This window comes from Ictalurus furcatus, chromosome 10 (genome assembly GCF_023375685.1).
Source record: "Ictalurus furcatus strain D&B chromosome 10, Billie_1.0, whole genome shotgun sequence".
Taxonomy (NCBI): domain Eukaryota; kingdom Metazoa; phylum Chordata; class Actinopteri; order Siluriformes; family Ictaluridae; genus Ictalurus; species Ictalurus furcatus.
In genome coordinates, this window is record NC_071264.1 from 26,637,660 (window position 1) to 26,654,687 (window position 17,028).

Below are 17,028 nucleotides of genomic sequence, written 5' to 3' on the forward strand. Positions count from 1 at the left end.
TGTACATTAATAAAGAATGTGTCTTGGCTTATATTTCCTGCCTAGTCTTCATACGTTCTAATTTTTAGACCCTCTAAAAAAGCTCAGGTAGTAGTACAAGATTAAAACAATAGCCCCATCTGCTGGAGAAATACACCTAATGTGCCTACTAACTTCCTAAACAATTCTGAAAAATTATGCTATAGGTTATATACCATTTTAAAATACTAGTTAGTACTGTAGTGTGCATGTTTAGGTATAGCCAATCTGTTATAAGACATGTGGCCCTGAAAGGCTACAGAGCATTTTTGACAAGAAATTAATCGATTTGTGTTTTATTCCTGTTTTTACAATTTGTAGGCTAAATTTAATGGTGGTATGTTCTTCCACCCAGCTTGCCCCCCCCCCCCCCTTAAAATTTCTATTATTTGAATTAATAATAATAATAATAATAATAATAATAATAATTAAAAAAAAGTTATCATTGTATTATTGCTATGTATAATGTCTAACACAAACTCATTACAAGTAATAATTATACATCCATTTTCCAAATTGTTTATCCTACACAGGGTCAGGGTAATCATTATTCATAATGAAGAGAGCATTTTCATTTAACAATATCAAGGACAAACTAAATAAATAAAAATTGAACTTAATTTCTCTACACACTACGGCAGAACCTGACTTCACATTTATATAAAACTATGGGAAATAAAGATTATGTATAGCTGATGAAGCTTCTTGCTGTATTCACATAGATCCCCACCACCCCCCACTATGTGACCAGGTTTGTTCAATTAAGCAGTACAAGAAATCAACACACTTGATCTCATTTTGGTTTAACACCCAATTTCACAACAAAATTTTATTTGAATATTTTTGCTTTATGTAAAAATCATATCTGAGGTTAGAATTTAGTCAAGGCAAAAAATGTAAATATTCATAATTCTGTGCACCTACATGAGAACTAAAAGGACACTGAACTCCAAGTTGCTGGATGATTTAATTAAAAATGAGCAAAGAACGAGCCAAGCTGCCCAAATTAAACATTTATTAGAAAGTACAAAAGGTGGAGCTGTTAACTGAACTTTACATCGATTTCAAGGAACAGAAAGACAGAAATTGTGAAAATATGAACATGTGAAAGATTAACACATCATTATGCCAATTCCAGTTCTGCCTATTCATCAAACTCACCCTCCTCTTCAGCTATGGCATCCTGGTACTGCTGGTACTCAGACACAAGGTCATTCATGTTGCTCTCTGCCTCAGTGAACGCCATCTCATCCATTCCTTCTCCTGTGTACCAATGCAGGAAGGCCTTTCTCCTGAACATGGCTGTGAACTGCTCAGAGATGCGCTTGAACAGCTCCTGGATGGCTGTGCTGTTGCCAATGAAGGTGGCAGTCATCTTAAGCCCTCGTGGTGGGATGTCACATACAGCTGTTTTGACATTGTTGGGGATCCATTCCACAAAATAGCTGCTGTTTTGCACATTGAGCATCTGCTCATCCACCTCTTTCATAGACATGCGGCCCCAGAAGATAGCAGCCACAGTCAGGTAGCGGCCATGGCGTGGATCACACGCCGCCGTCATATTCTTGACATCAAACATCTATTGTGTTAGTTCAGGCACGGTGAGTGCACGGTACTGCTGGCTCCCCCTGCTGGTGAGTGGGGCAAAACCAGGTATGAAAAACTGCAGACGAGGGAAGGGCACCATATTGACAGTTTTTGCAGGTCAGCGTTGAGCTGCCCAGGAAAACGGAGGCAGGTGGTTACACCACTCATGGTGGCAGAAACAAGATGGTTGAGATCACCATAAGTGGGAGTTGTGAGCTTTAAAGTGTGGAAACAGATGTCATAAAGTGCTTCATTGTCGATGCAGAACGTCTCATCAGTGTTCTCCACCAGTTGGTGCACAGACAGAGTGGCGTTGTAGGGCTCCACCACAGTGTCTCAGACTTTAGGAGCTGGCACAACACTGAACGTGCTCATGATGTGGTCGGGATACTCAAAAACTGCACTGGGCAGAACGAGCCTTCCTCCCAGTTTAAGACGGGCTTTTGTTAAAAGGGACAAGGCTGGTCATCCCAGCAGCCCTAAGAAATGACATCCTCAGCAAGCTGCACAAGGGGCATCAAGGTGTGGTAAAACGTAGAGCTCATGCACGGCAGAGCGTGTGGTGGCCTGGTTTGAGCCAGCAACTGAACGAGCTTGTTTTGAACTATAGAACATGCATTAAAGAACGTACGAACCAAACGGAGCCACTGATTCAAACAGACCTCCTAGAGAGACCCTGGCAAAAACTAGGGGTGGGTCTGTTCACACTAAAGGGGAAAACCTAGCTGCTGGTAGTAGACTATTACTCAAGGTATATTGATTTAGCAAACCTCAGCATTACAAAAACTACCAACATTTTGGCCCATCTAAAATCTCTGTTTGCACGCCCTGGGGGTCCTGAGATCCTAATGACTGATAATGGGCTGCAGTTCTCAGGGAGTCGCATGTCAGCCTTCGCTGAATCTGTATGATGCAAGCATGTGACCAGCAGTCGAAGATACCCCCAAAGCAATGGAGAGGCGGAGCGGGCAGTGCAAACTATCAAAAACCTCAAAAAGGCTGCAGATCCGTATCTGGCCTCGTTGGCATATTGTGTCAACCCACTTCACAACGGCTTCAGTCCAGCTCTACTGCTAATGGGACACCAACTCCATTCTACTGTACCAACTCTCATCTCTACTGAACCCATCGTTCCCCGACAGCGCACTAGTCGTTTCATGAAGTGCAGACTTAAAATGCTCCAACAAGTGTCACCGAGCACACGAGCTCAGAAACATCTCACTGTGAGAACAAGTGTGGGTGACTGATGCTAAAGTAACAGGGACTGTGATGGGGGAAACACTCAACACACCAGTCATACCTGGTGGAAGTGCCTCATGGGACTGTTCGGTGGAACTGTCATCACCTTATCCCCATGGACAAACCCATGAGCGCACAGGACACTCAGATGCCTACACCGACACACACAGCTGTGTCTTCCCCTGAAAAACAAACACCTGGACCTGATCCAGCTTCCTCTACAGTCAGAACCAGAACCGGCCATGAAGTGGTGAAACCGTATCAATTAAACTTGTAGAAAAGAGGAAAAAAAAGTTAAAAGAAAAAAAGAAGCTGAAAAATGGACATTCAAAAACAAACAAACAAAAAAAAAAAAACTTTGTGGAAGTGCCAGAAGTGTTGCGAAAAAGGTACAGTTTTCTTTTAAGCAAAAAGGGGTAATGTTCTGAAATGAATGGCTTAAGGGCTGAGATTAGAGCCATGTTCATGATCACTGTTTTGGAAAACTTAGAAGGGAGAGATGTGGTGTAACTGTTTGCACATGCAATGTAGATCTGGGGACACTTGAGAGGTAACACAGGAAGTCAGAGGAATGTGTGTTGTTGCATGTGGGCTTACATTGCTGTTATTAAAAAGCACATAGTTGAAGTGATACGCCATCTTATTATGCCACATTACCAGAAAAGGTAATGTGACACCCCCCACCCCCACTGAATTAAAGGACCAGTACACCACTGAAAGATTTACATTGAGGAGGAGTTCACAAATATTGTACATAAAAATTTGCAGAGTAGTATTTCATATCCAGTTAATATATAATTTTTAAAATATACATTACCAGTTTGATGTCAGTGATGAACTAGAAATGCTTTTGTTTGTGGTGAGTGAATGTGAGACTAACAGGGTTTGTTTTTTTTTTTTTTTAGGTCAGCTAAAGTTAATATGAATTAATAACATTATGAAATCTTACCTTAATCTTCATAATTTAGTTTGTGTTAATGTTAACTTGAGTAATGTCTTTTCTGTTTATGAGACCAGTTACTGTGAAACAATTTGTTGAAATGGAGAATAATAAAAAGTTATCTTCATTTCTTTCAGAATTTTAAATCATTAATTTAAAAGAATGTATAAGAAGCAGAACTAACAGAATCAGTTGATATCACTCTGAATAATTGGTGTATCTCTAGTCTTAATGTTGCATCAAGCAACCAAACCAAATCTCCACAAGCCACATAGAAAGGTCTAAGATTAGAAAACTGCCTAGCTTTAACATGAGTAGAACTTCTTGAAGCGCAGCTCAAAGCTTTACCACAACAGGCAAAATGATCAAGGGCAGGTCACACAAGTAAAAAGGCATACAAGAGAGGTTTAAAAAGATTAAGCTTTAGTGAGAATATTGAAAGCCGTGTCCACCTTTGACTGGAAAGAAGCTGTTACGGCTAGAAAGAAAAGAAAAAAAAAAGTGAGTATTAGGGTTCATATGCAATACATTCACCACAGAATTACCACTGAGTGGCAGGTTCAAAGTCAGAAGCAGAATGCAGTCATGCACATACAGCCCAGGCTTTCAGTCTGGCATGCATCTATGGCAATCATAAGTGGTACAAAGGCTAGATTAATAATTATTTCACCCATGGGGAAAAGGCACCAGTGTCCTTTTCCAGTTTGGTTAGGAAGTAGTAAAGTGGTGTTATTTTAGCCACTCTAGTTCATGACAGCAATGGTTGCCAAACCAATTTGGTGAAATACACTTCCTTGACTACATTACAAGTAAATGTACAACATACCTTCCCATCAAAGCATGTCTTGCGACATGGAGTCTCAGAAGGCATACACACTTCAGTGGAGCACATGAAGTAAATCTATTGAGAGAAGGGAAATTTCAGTGCACAATTTAACAAAGTTATAGACAGCTGAAGAAACCTCCAAGACATACTGCACCTCCTCATTGATGTATTTTTGGGTTGTGACATTCATGAACTGGAAGGCAGTCACCACAAAGCGACGCTGGTAAGGAGTCTGTGGCAAGTCCAGCACACGGAGCAATGAAGACTGTGCAGAGGAAAGATCAGGGTTGGGACACCTGCAGAGAAAGCAAGTCCTCAGACAGTTGGTCCATAGAGGTGAGACAGGAATGCCATTTGTAGTGGCATTTGTTCCTTGCATATAGACAGTTGTGTAATTTATCTGTATTACTGCACCATTATAGATGCAAGCAAAAGCCACCTTCAAACTACAGGCAATATTTTGTACAAGTCAAAACTAACTGAACAGCTTTTGCTTATACTTCCTTATTTGCAAGTCACTTTGGATAAAAGCATCTGCTAAAAGAATAAACGCAAGTCAATAACCATGATCAAAAGCATGCAATTGTGCATCACGGAAGAGTTGGAAGTCCATTCATCAATACAAATGCACACTAGCATAGACCCAGTCCTCCATTGTCCTTTTTTAAAGCTATTCAAGCATAAAGTTGTCCTCTCCATGCTTAAAACTTGCCCATTCTCTTCCTTACATGTGTACCCACTCCTCCCACTGAAGGCAATGTGGCCTTACAATCAAGGTCTTAACACTGAACCATACCAAATAGAACAATTAAAGCATCCATGATGCATTACTCTACACCCCCCCAACTTACCCTTCATAGAGCAGAACCAAGGCATTCGTTGCAGAACGCGTGTAGGCCACACAGTAATTTACAAGCAATGTGGCCTCAGGTTTGGGGGAATTTAATCGCACCTCCAGGTACAATGGTCTACCCAGGAGAACCTTCAATGGCAGATGACCACGTGGAGAGAATGAAGAGAAGGTCTCATCTGGGGGTGGAAGGAAAGAGTTAGTCAGTGGCCAAGACTGCACAAGCAATGAGTCCTTCATGAACAAAGTTCCTTGAGCATTTACATTACATTTATTCACTTAGCAGATGCTTTTATCCAAAGTGACTTACAAGTGAGAAATACAAGCAAAATATAGGGAAACCAAATTAAGCATTGCAAGTAAACCCATACCTTCTGCAATCCTGAGCTGAACACCATGTAGTCCACCAGAGTTCACAGAGGCTGGCACAGTTGGGTTCATCACCATGTAGCCAGTACTTGCCCTCATTGTTGGACTCACCTTTGAGTACCTACACTCAACCATCAGCCTAAAGGACATGGCACAACCATGACATTACAACTAAAAACAAGCTAAACTATGTGCAAAAGCTTCAAAAGCACAAAAATACCCACCTGACAGGGTGATCTCTGGTGATGACTCCATATTTCATGTTAAGTGCCCTGATGGCTGGCCGTACTTCAGCCATGTAAATGGTGGTATCGCCAATACTCTGGGAATTATATAGAAAAAAGTCCTTAGATAGGCCTTCACCAAACTGCATCAGATATAGGCATTAAACCAACAAAACTCACATATGTCTTTGTTCCACAGTCAGTCACTGAGAACTTGAAGGTGGCAAATTCATCAGTAGCATGGGCAGGTTTACAGGGGTTCTTGGATGCCACATACAAACTTTTGGGGCTCACAGGGATAGTTGTGACATTAGAGTAAATAGTAAACACAAACTGCCCATCAGCTGTACATCCTTAACAGACAGAGGGAAGAAAGAAAGCACATGTAAGACCACAAGACAAGCACTTCTGTTGGTCAAGTGAGTCAATGCACAGCAACCTACTATCCATTGGGTAGTAACAGGAGGAATCAGTCACATTCACACAGCATCCTTTGGCCATGCACTCAGAAGCTGTAGTTCCAGAAGGGCCACAGGGCAATCTTTGGCTAGTAGGAATGTCACAGCCTATAATGTAAAGGCATGTCATTTCAATTTGCATACATGAGCTTGATGCTGCAGCAACACAGGCACTGTACAGCCAAATAAAGCACAGGTTACACAAGCAGCTTGTACAAATAAACAGAACAATCACATTGTTATTTGGAGACTACAAGTAAACATCCTTGCATTTAATTCCACAATATAATGGTACATTCAAATTATGCCCAGTAAGCAGGACAAATAGTGCTCACCCATTAAGGATATTCAAATAAAGACAAGCTACAGCAAGTGTTGAAGCTAGTTAAATTAATACAGGTGTCAAGCAGCAACAGAAGTGAGCATTACTTGCTCACCCCCTCGTGTGTAGTTCTGAGGCAGCTTTTGATATGGTGTCATAGGTGGCATTGGAGCTGGGGGACAGTCATCTTGGTCATCTGAACGACGGAGCCTGAGTTTTTGCAAGGCCATGTCAGAGTCAGCATCACAGGACACGGCAACAACCTCAGCAGGTTGCAGATTGTTACGGTACAGCAGCCACAGAGTATATCTACCCTCCTGGAAACAGAGACAAGGGAAATGTGGCAAATAATAGATTCTACACTACAAGACACAAAGCACACATTAATGCCCACCTCAACAGTGACATGACAGCCAGAGAAGGTGACATGAAGAACATTGTTCCCCTGTTCCTTTGTCAGAGAGTAGCCACATTCTTTTGTTGCCTCTAGAACCGGGTCCACAATGGTTGACCCTGGCATAAAGATCAGAAAAGATACAAGAAAAGATTCCACAATATGCTCAACAGATAAAGACAAGAAAAAACACAAAGTAACCAGACAGCAGACATACCCAAAACCTTCACCTCAGAAAGAGGACCAGAGGGCAAAACTACTTCGACAGCATCTTTACCACAAAAGACAGAATACTTCTGGGGCTGTCTGAGCCAAGCTTCCTGATCAGAGTTTGCAGACTGCACAAACACATGGCCTTCTCTAAAGTCTTCATTATTTTGGGAAACATAATCAAAAGACTCAGTCATGAAACTACCATCCTTAAAAGATTGCACCATAACCAACTCAATGCAGCAGGCCAGCAAAATTAAGACTGCTTTCACAGCCATGTTCCAACTAATCCATGCACCATACAGAAACTACTGTCTGCCACCCGTGTATTTAAGAAGTCAGGTGACTCGTTGGGATCGGGTACACCTGTCACAAATTAGCTCCAGTCCCTAACTGACAAGGCTGAAGCTTAAGGGGACTTCTCAGTACACAAATTGATGCTTTCTCGTTTCTTCGCTCCTCCGTCCTCCAGCCCGTGACCAGGAAATCGATCGAAGTCAACCATCTTGAAGGATATCTCAATTCTCTAATTGCACCGCGAGGAAGCTTCCAAAGGAGCTAGGAGCCAGAACACACAGGTATATCCTATGCCAAAGTGTTTCTTGTGGAAAAACCCGACGTATCTACAAAAAAAGAGAGGTACAGAGGATACAGTGGCTTGTCTCTTCCACGGTCTTCTTCAACACCTGGATATTCCTGGAAATTATGCCAGACTTCTTTTCATTGACTTTAGCTCCGCCTTTTTGTCAATTCAGCATCATCAGCTAATCAAGAAACTACAGTGTCTGCAAATTCAATCGCCACTAGTACAGTGGATTTATAATTTCCTTTCTAAAGACCACAAGTGGTAAAGGTGGACAATGCATTATCGCCCATTACTGTTCTCAACACTGGCGCCCCTCAGGGGTGTGTACTTAATTCACTTCTCTATACAAATGACTGTCAGAGTCCAGTCACCACCACTCATTACTTTAAATAGGCAGATGATACTGACATTCTTGCATTGCTTAATAAGGACAATGAGTCTTTTTTTGGACTATCAACGCTCCATAGCACATTTTAGTACATGGTGTGATAACTTTCTCCACCTTAATATCCAAAAGACTAAGGAACTGGTTTTTAGCTCTTCCAAAACACTGACCCATCCTTCCAGTATTATCATTAGCAGAGAGATGGTTCAATCAGCACACTCTATGTATTAACAAGTTCTGTCAACAGAGACTAACAAGTTATTCGTAAACTTAAATATCTGTCTGTTCAGCCTAGTCTGCTTCTTCTTCTGTATCAAAGTATTATTGAGCCGGTTCTTATATATGGTGCCATTTTGTTTTTTCATATGCTAACAGTTACCAATAAGAACAAACTCTTGAAGATAACTAATTTAGCGAGGAAAAATTATTGGTATTCCCACCCCCAATTTATCGGACTGTGTCGTTTCATATATGTTCCGGAAGGCACATCAAATTTTAAATGATCCAGACCACCCACTTTATCAATATTTTAACCCCCTTCCTTCTGGCCACAGGTATAGACTACCCATGTGCAGAAAGGCCAACTATGGTAGGAGTTTTGTTCCTATGGCAATACAAGCGTTAAACACATAGCTAATTAGCCATTGTGATGCCATCTTATGCTCGGGCATTTGTTGTATGATCCTGATGTTTTCTTTTTGTTCCCTTCTCCCCTCTATGCCTGTGATTGTTTACGATGGTTAATATGTATGGTGTTGTTGTGTTTGTTTTTCTACACACCCACAGTGGAAACAAATTTCCTATAATTTCTAAATAAATTCTCTCTCTCTCTCTTGCCCAACGTTTATACATCCATGAAGAACTGGTTTTTAGCAAAGAAAAATTCAGCTGGTGCAAAAACTGTACAACTAAATAAGAGGTTTTTTTCTGCATGATAAACGTAGTATGATACCCATGGAGTTAGTTGTAACATTTTGGCTATTTTATTTAATATGTAGATATATTGGGGATACAATATATAGATCTTATATCCCCAAGTTAAATCTGAGCTTGGTTTACTGTCTGTCTACAGTTTCACATCTTTCCCCATCGGTTTCCTCCAGGGTCTCTGGTTTTCTCCTACCTCCAAAAACCTGCCAGTATGTGGACTGGCTACGCTTAATTGCCTCTAGGAGTGAATGGATACGTGAATGTGTATGCATGGTGACCTGTGCTGGACTGGCATCCAATACAGGGTGTATTTTATCCTCACACCCAGTGTTCCTAGGGTAGGCTCACTGGGGTAGGATGACTGAATGAATGAATGTATTACACTAAAATACATTTTGACATTTCTTTTTAAAAAGTGATGAATGTTCAATATTACACCACATGGGGGCAGCAGAGCAACATGCCAAATAGAAAGATGCCTTACTGCCCAATAATCCCTGGAGTGGTCCATGAGCTGCATTTTCTATACTCAAGCAAGTCAATATATAACACGCCAGGATTAGTGAACCTTATTTAAGAATTTCCGCTCTATCAGGTAGGGGCACAAGTACATATTTTTTGGCACATAAGTACGTACCCTGACAGTATATATTCTTGACAGCTTAATGTATTTTCCCCTGTATACTCTGGACCTTGGGAAATATCCTCACCTTCCCAAGGAACACCTGTGGTCAGTCCTTATTACCAAGTAGACTATATTTAATACAGTGTTATACTATGGCATATAATACACAGTTAAGGCAGTGACAGATTCTGGTGAACAGTGGAATGACTTTATTGTATAAGATCTTCAGGTACACTCTCTGTCTTGTACAGTAATAGACATCTGTTAAGATTTCCCCATTTTCCCCACTCATCCTGTGCACAGTATCTCCATATACACTCACCGTCCACTTTATTAGGAACACCTGCTCATCCATGCACTTATCTAATCATGTGGCAGCAGTGCAATGCAAACAACAACATCATCATGCAGATACAGGAGACTGTTGTGAGTGAAATTCCAAAGAGATATGCAGTTTCGGAAATACCCGAACCAGCCAAACTGCCACCAACAACCATGCCACGTTTGGCATGCCAAGTTACAGAGATCACATATTTTCCCTCCTGTATTGATGTTTGATGTGAACATGTGTCTGTATGATTTTATGCATTGCACTGCTGCAACATGATTGGCTGATTAAATGTGCAGGTGTTCCTAATAAAGTGGACGGTGAGCGTAAATTTTAATTGGTGTTACTTTCTTTTGCATACTTTGTAAAGCAACCACAGGGGTTCGAAAGGTAACGGATAAACAGGTGCTGACGTGTGCAAGCTGACCATTATTATGTGAAATAACAGTACAGTGAAACTATACTGTAACTGTCAATCAAAATATGCAGCAATTATGCACAGATAAAATTACCGTCGCACTGTAGGAGTGTCTATCGACAGGCTGTGCAAATTTTACAAAATAATAATAATAACTCAGCAGCAGGTTGTGCAACAATTTATTTGTTCAAGTGCTTCTTCATCACACTATGAAAATCACATCAGTTTAAATCTGTAATACAGGAAACTCATACATTTAAAATCTGTAACATAATACAGATAACTCGCATATATTTTAACCATATATCTAAGAATATATCATCTACATGGCCAAAAGTATGTGGACACCTGACCATCACACCCATACTGTATATGGGTCTTCCCCAAACGTGTGCCACAAAGTGTACCATGTCTCTGTATGCAGCAGCTTAAGAGGCAGGCCCAAATCTGTTCCAGCATGACGACACCCCCTGTGCACAAAGCGAGGAGCTCCATGAGGACATGCTGTGTTAAGGTTGGACTGGAAGAATTGGAGTGTCCTGCACAGAGCCCTGACTTCAACCAGACTGAACACCTTTGGGATGAAATGAAACAGGGCCTCCTCGACGTCCCAACATCAATACCTGATCTCACTAACGCTCTTGTGGCTGAATGAACACAAATCCCCACAGCCACGCTCCAAAATCTAGTGGAAAGCCTTCTCAGAAGAGTGGAGCTTATTATAACAGCAAAGGAGGACTAAATCTGGAATGGGACGTTCAACAAGCTCATACGAGTTTAAAAGTCAGGTGTCCACAAATTTTTGGCCATATGGTGTAGCAATACAATTATGAACATATTTCCATAAATTTCATGTAAACTAAGATATCATTTACTTTTTACAACTTGAAGGGTCCAAATGTATGTGTTTTTCCAAAAATAAAACGGTCCGGATCAGAACATGGTTAAACTAACTGAGCGGTTGATCTTTTTCCCGAGCAGTCTGGACGATGTGTCGTACTTGTTTCCACTGGAGCAGGTCACGGTGCTGTAAGAGACGCTCGGTTCTGCAGCTGCTGTGGACGACTGGATCTCTTTCAGCTCTCTAGACAAAAAAACAACAACACACAAGCAAAGTGAGTTAAGAAAGCACGTCGAAGCCTGGTTAAGTTTACACCTCTATAAGTGCAGCCCTTACTTCAGTAGCAGTGCGTTTCTGAACTTCTGTGCATGAAGCTGCTCGCGCAGGCTGTCAGCACTCAGTTTGGAGGCAGGCTGGAGGACGGCGTGTTTACTCAGGGCTGAGGACGAAGGTCTGCTCACGGGGTCCGGATGAATCATGAGCTGCGATAAATACGTACAAATATTTAAAAAGAAAATAATCGCAGACGAGGTGGTGTGACACAGTAGAGTTACTGTTACTAGCCCAAAGTCGATTATTCCTGAAGTGTTTTATTCCTCTAATACCACAACAATTGCTAACAATTGTATTTAAAAAAAAAAAAATCATAAATGAAAGTCGTAATTTTTATCCTTTCATAGTTACAATTAATGTCTGTGAAAGTTTCATTAAAGCAGCTAGAAACAGCTGTCCCATCACCAGCGTCTCTTTTTCTCTCTTGTGAAGTTAATAAGTCTCACAAGTGCTGACACTGGAGACTCCTTAACTTATAAATGTTAAATAAACATCTGCTTACCGTTTCAACGATTTGAAGCTGTTACTATAGAAACGCTAATGTATTTATATAATCCTGCCAGACCTGCTGTTATAGGAAACTAATTGACACATTTTGACCACAGTCTCGTGTTGGAAATCTGCTCACAACTGCTAAATTCAAGAAACCTCACATGTGTCATGCTTATCAGAGACTCATCTAGACGTAACAAACCTTAAGAAGTTGTTGAAATTCTTCCGACAGCACCCGAGCTGCAGTTGGAAGTTTCCCTCTGAGTATTGCGTGCCACATTTCCCCATTCCTCAGGAGCGCTTTTGCCCCACAGGCAGTTAGCACTGTGAGTGCCAGTGCGAAAACATCTGCTTTAGGTAGATTCCTGTAGTCCTGAAAGACCGGCATGCTTAGTTCATCGAGTGTATATAGAAAGATCAATTAGCATAGAGGAGTAATGTCTTACCTCTTGCAGGATCTCATTGGCTAAAAATCTGCTGGATCTGTCTTCCACTCTTGGTCTGTTCACATGAGTCACATGACTAAGATCTCCTAAAGAAGGAAAGAAGTGTTGTTATTATAATCAGAAATTTTGCAAACTGCAGCAGGAAGTGCATACTTTGTCACAAACCTATTTTGTACACGACATCTGCACTTGATCCATGGACATCTGCATGATGAACAGCCGCTCTCCTCGATAAAAATATATTACCTGCAAACAGAGAGGACATGATGCTTTAGAATAAAATACGCCGGATAAACCAGGACTACGTTATTAGATCTGTCTGACCTACTTGGTTTGATGTCCATATGAGCAAGAGAAGCAGAGTGGATGTACTTCAAACCCCGGGACACCTGCAGGAGCAAATCCTTCAACCGAGCTTCAGAGAGGAACTTCTGCGTTCTCCGGTTCTCCGTGATGAGCTGCTCGAGCGTTCCGCCGTCGCAGTACTCATTCTGGATCAGCATGTGTTCATCTTCCGACCATGCAGAGTAATACCTCACCACATGGGGGTGCTGTCCCAAGACGGCATGGGCGTATACCTCACGTAGAGCGTTTTGTCTGTCAGGAGAACCGCGTTTCATTGGTTAATTCATGCGTATTCAGTAAGATGGTTTCAGTAAAAAGTGGAGAAAATATCCTACCAGAATACTACCAGTTAATAATACACCAACGTCACTAACAGTTCTGCTTTGTACTTATAGGGCCTTGAGTACAAGCAATTAATAATAATATATTGGTTAATTACAAATTCTGACAATTCCACATGCACTTCAGGTTAAAAATATTCCCTAAAATGTAATCTTACTATGTGATCTTACAACGCACTGTGAAGAGGACGGTTTGAGTGGCCAAAAAAGTCTGCAAGGATCACAGCTGGAGAAGTGTATAAATTAGTTGCGTCTTAGGGTCAGAAAGTCTCCAAAAATACAATCTGAAGTCACCTACATCACTACAAGTTGTTTGGAAGGGTTTCAAGAAAAAACCCTCTACTCTTATCCAAAAACAAACTCGAGCATCTTCAGTTTGCCAGACACTACTGGAACTTCAAATGGGATCGGGTTCTATGGTCAAATGAAACCATAATAGAGCTTTTTGGTAATAAACACCAGAGGTGGTTTTGGCACACACAGAGAGGTAGCCATATGGAAAAGTACCTCATGTCCACGGTTAAATATGGAGGTGGATCTTTAATGTTTTAGGTCTGTTTTTATGCCAGAGGACCTGGACATTTTGTTAGGATACATGGCATCATGGACTCTATCAAATATCAACAGATATTAAATGAAAACCTGACCGCCTTTGCCAGAAAGCTTCAAATGGGCCGTGGTTGGATCTTCCAGCAGGACAATGATCCAAAACATACATCACTGAAGTCTTCTTTTACACAAAGGTAAAATCATGATAATGATTAAAATGTTTGATGTAAAATTCAAACTAACATGTCTGGGCATACAAAATGAAAATAAAGTAGAAAATAAAATTAAAATAAAACGTTGTCCTCAAGTTTACCCACAAGGCTTAAACATTGAAAAGAAATCAAAGGGGAAAGATATCGCATACTAAATTACTTCATCTATTTGTTTAATTCTTGCTAATTTCCTGATCAATGATTTGTTCTTAAGACTATTAAAAGCTTCATATTTTGCCAATTCGGGCTTGACCCATTTGGGGTTTTTTTTGCCCAGGAGTGTACTTGGATGAGGATCAAGACTCCCAATGTTTTGTGAACACAGGCACACCAGGAGCACAGAACTCTGAAATGATACTTACTCATCCACAGAACCCGCTAATGGGCTCTTGGAGCGCTTGATGGCGTAGATGCACCCGTCAAGTCTTTTCACACACTTGAAAACAGCCCCAAACTCTCCAGAGCCGATTTTCTCCAATTCGTAGAATTCCGATCTATAGCGAGATGTCGGACGCACCACAACGCTCTTTCTCTGTAAATTAAAAAAAAAGGTAGATACAATCTAATAAATAACAGACAGAACAAAAGATATTTGGGAAAAGCCGGTGGTCCTGGAGGGACTCGAGAGTGTTTGGTGATTTCTTCTATCTAACATTATGTATTATAACATCACCAGATGTTTGAATCAACAAACTGTGCTGAAATTTAGTGTTGGTGTAAAGCATTTACCTTTAATGGAGGAATGAATTCCTCTTCAAAGTCCTCGCATGAGCTGTAAAAAAAAATGTAAAAATCAACAATTACATTACATATCAATGCGAATACTGTAGAAGTAAAAAGTTCCCAGTCTTCTCAAGGAAGACATTATTTACAAGAAGTTATTACAATTATTTTTGGTTTGATAAATGACAAACAGCTGCTTAACCTTTTCATGCATAGCGTCCACAGTCATGGACAGTCAGTTTAAGAGTCTTTTTTTTTTTTTTTTTTTAAAAGGGCGGAAAAAGACAAAAGGATGGAAAGTTCAGAACTTTCAGAAAAATGGTCCTAACCTGTACCGTTTCCTGTCACTAGAGTGATCATTTTTAAAGCTTTAAAGGTTATTATGGTCCAATTGTGGACCTTAATGAAGCCAAGTGAAAGATGGCTACAAAAGGTGAAAGGTACGCAAGTTAAATGCACGACGAGGAAAGGTACAGATTAGAATCTTTTTTCCTTTTTCTGAGAGTATAGCCACAATTTATGTATTGTACACCTTTAAATAATGTGCCTAACATTTAAATAGTTGGACTATGTTTGCAAAAACAAATGAGGTGTATGTTGAAGTTTTTATTATTATTTTTTATTTATTTACAGGATTCCTTGGCTGCAAAACGTTTGAGACATCCCCGCTCTGCACTCTGTGAATCTACTTTATTACAGTTTCCTGTAAATCTAAGTGAACACACAGCACACTTACTCTTTCTGATGTACTCCGGCGCGGTTTCTCTTTGCGCTCACAGTCTGGATGAGAAGCGAGTCTGGAGTGAACGGGTTTATATTAATCCCCTGTCTCTTTAGCTCGGATTTTGGAGTGATGGATGAATGAAGGCTTTCTTTCTTCTGCACTGACTGATCTCTTTTCAACTGAAACACAAAATCCAAGAAAATATCCAGGAATGAATAATAGCCTAGCTATAACCATGTCACACACACACACACACACAAACAGAATATGTGCAGAGAATAGTAGCATGTAGGCTGTTTATTACACTGTAAGATGTTCTGATGGAGGTGAGACACTGCAGTGATGGAGACGTGTCTCTGTGTGAGATATCTGATGAACTTCTCAGAGTCTCCACGTGTCTCGGGTAAGCAGGGGACAGTGCAAGAGATTGTACCGAGCTCTGAAAGTCTTCATCAAGGTTCCTTTCATATTCTGAGCATTCAGGACTGCTCCTGAGAAACTCTTCACACGTCGTGTGGCATGGCAAAAATCTCAGCTCGTCTTCGGTTCCTCTGCAGCCGCTCTCCTCATCGAGGGCAGTGAAATTCAACCGCTGGCGAACTTGTCTCATCCTGGGCATCTGTAATAGGGGGAAAAAAGAGTCTAATTTAAGATATAAAATCCTCCATTCTTAGGAAAAGAAGAATATAAATTAAATGAGTGTACAAGAAGTCAACACTACCTTTCCTCACAATGTGTTTCCCCAAAAATGTTGCACCAAGCTCACCACGCTGGATACTTACAGTACTCACTCTCTGCACTGACGGTGAATTTGAAATGCGGCGTGCTTTTAAAAAGGATACAGGTAGTGGGCGGGGCAATCACGTGACCACAATAGTGCATCAGAGAACAATCAACTATACAAAGACATGATTATACATAATGACGTGGCATCAGGAAAACAATTGGATAAAAACAATCCAATTATAAATTCAATTGTAAATATATAAATGATATAAATTACAAATATTGTATAAATATTTGGTTTAAAAAAAAGTATTACAGAGCAACATGATCAAAAATGATTTAACTTCAATATAAGATATACACTACCGGTCAAAAGTTTGTGGACACTCGACTGAAACGTTTCCATGATCTTAAAAAGCTTTTGATCTGAAGGTGTGTGATTAAATGTTTGAAATCGGTGTCGTAGACAAAAATATAAACGTGCCAACGTATTCATTTCTTTCATTTGAAAACTAACATTTTATTTACAAAAAAATATTGTTTTAAACGGATGACTCGGAGCGAAATATTCCGCAAAGCAGCCAATA

At 40.6% G+C, this 17,028-nt stretch overlaps 2 protein-coding genes and 1 pseudogene across 2 annotated transcripts; all 3 read right to left on the reverse strand.

Annotated features, from left to right (window-relative positions):
* Positions 1-993: 993 nt before the first annotated feature.
* On the reverse strand, positions 994-2,098 carry LOC128614144 (tubulin beta chain-like; annotated as a pseudogene).
* A 371-nt stretch (positions 2,099-2,469) lies between these two features.
* Positions 2,470-7,942, reverse strand: LOC128613322 (zona pellucida sperm-binding protein 4-like). The gene is made up of 8 exons (XM_053633986.1): positions 7,867-7,942; positions 7,228-7,346; positions 6,949-7,150; positions 6,234-6,406; positions 6,054-6,151; positions 5,832-5,968; positions 5,462-5,639; positions 2,470-4,906 (listed from the first exon to the last, which is right to left on the reverse strand). Exons 1-8 carry the CDS (start codon positions 7,940-7,942, stop codon positions 4,663-4,665), a joined length of 1,227 nt encoding a protein of 408 aa, XP_053489961.1. The 3' UTR covers positions 2,470-4,662.
* Positions 7,943-10,759: 2,817 nt separating this feature from the next.
* LOC128613323 (wee1-like protein kinase) lies at positions 10,760-16,797 on the reverse strand. The gene is made up of 10 exons (XM_053633988.1): positions 16,020-16,797; positions 15,728-15,894; positions 14,998-15,040; positions 14,631-14,800; positions 13,150-13,418; positions 12,987-13,067; positions 12,822-12,907; positions 12,578-12,748; positions 11,887-12,032; positions 10,760-11,793 (listed from the first exon to the last, which is right to left on the reverse strand). Exons 1-10 carry the CDS (start codon positions 16,332-16,334, stop codon positions 11,643-11,645), a joined length of 1,599 nt encoding a protein of 532 aa, XP_053489963.1. The 5' UTR covers positions 16,335-16,797; the 3' UTR covers positions 10,760-11,642.
* Between the last annotated feature and the right edge of the window lie 231 nt (positions 16,798-17,028).

What these genes read in the sequence shown, in the direction of transcription:
- LOC128613322 (XM_053633986.1), bottom strand. Translation starts at nt 7,942, where the DNA reads ATGGTTGACTTCGATCGATTTCCTGGTCACGGGCTGGAGGACGGAGGA. An exon ending in GCTGTCATGTCACTGTTGAG is followed by an intron (nt 7,151 to 7,227) that starts GTGGGCATTAAT and finishes CTCTGTTTCCAG; the next exon opens with GAGGGTAGATATACTCTGTG. An exon ending in ACTGTGGAACAAAGACATAT is followed by an intron (nt 6,152 to 6,233) that starts GTGAGTTTTGTT and finishes TATAATTCCCAG; the next exon opens with AGTATTGGCGATACCACCAT.
- LOC128613323 (XM_053633988.1), bottom strand. Translation starts at nt 16,334, where the DNA reads ATGCCCAGGATGAGACAAGTTCGCCAGCGGTTGAATTTCACTGCCCTC. An exon ending in GCCGGAGTACATCAGAAAGA is followed by an intron (nt 15,041 to 15,727) that starts GTAAGTGTGCTG and finishes TTTTTTTTACAG; the next exon opens with CTCATGCGAGGACTTTGAAG. An exon ending in AGAAACGCACTGCTACTGAA is followed by an intron (nt 11,794 to 11,886) that starts GTAAGGGCTGCA and finishes TTTTTTGTCTAG; the next exon opens with AGAGCTGAAAGAGATCCAGT.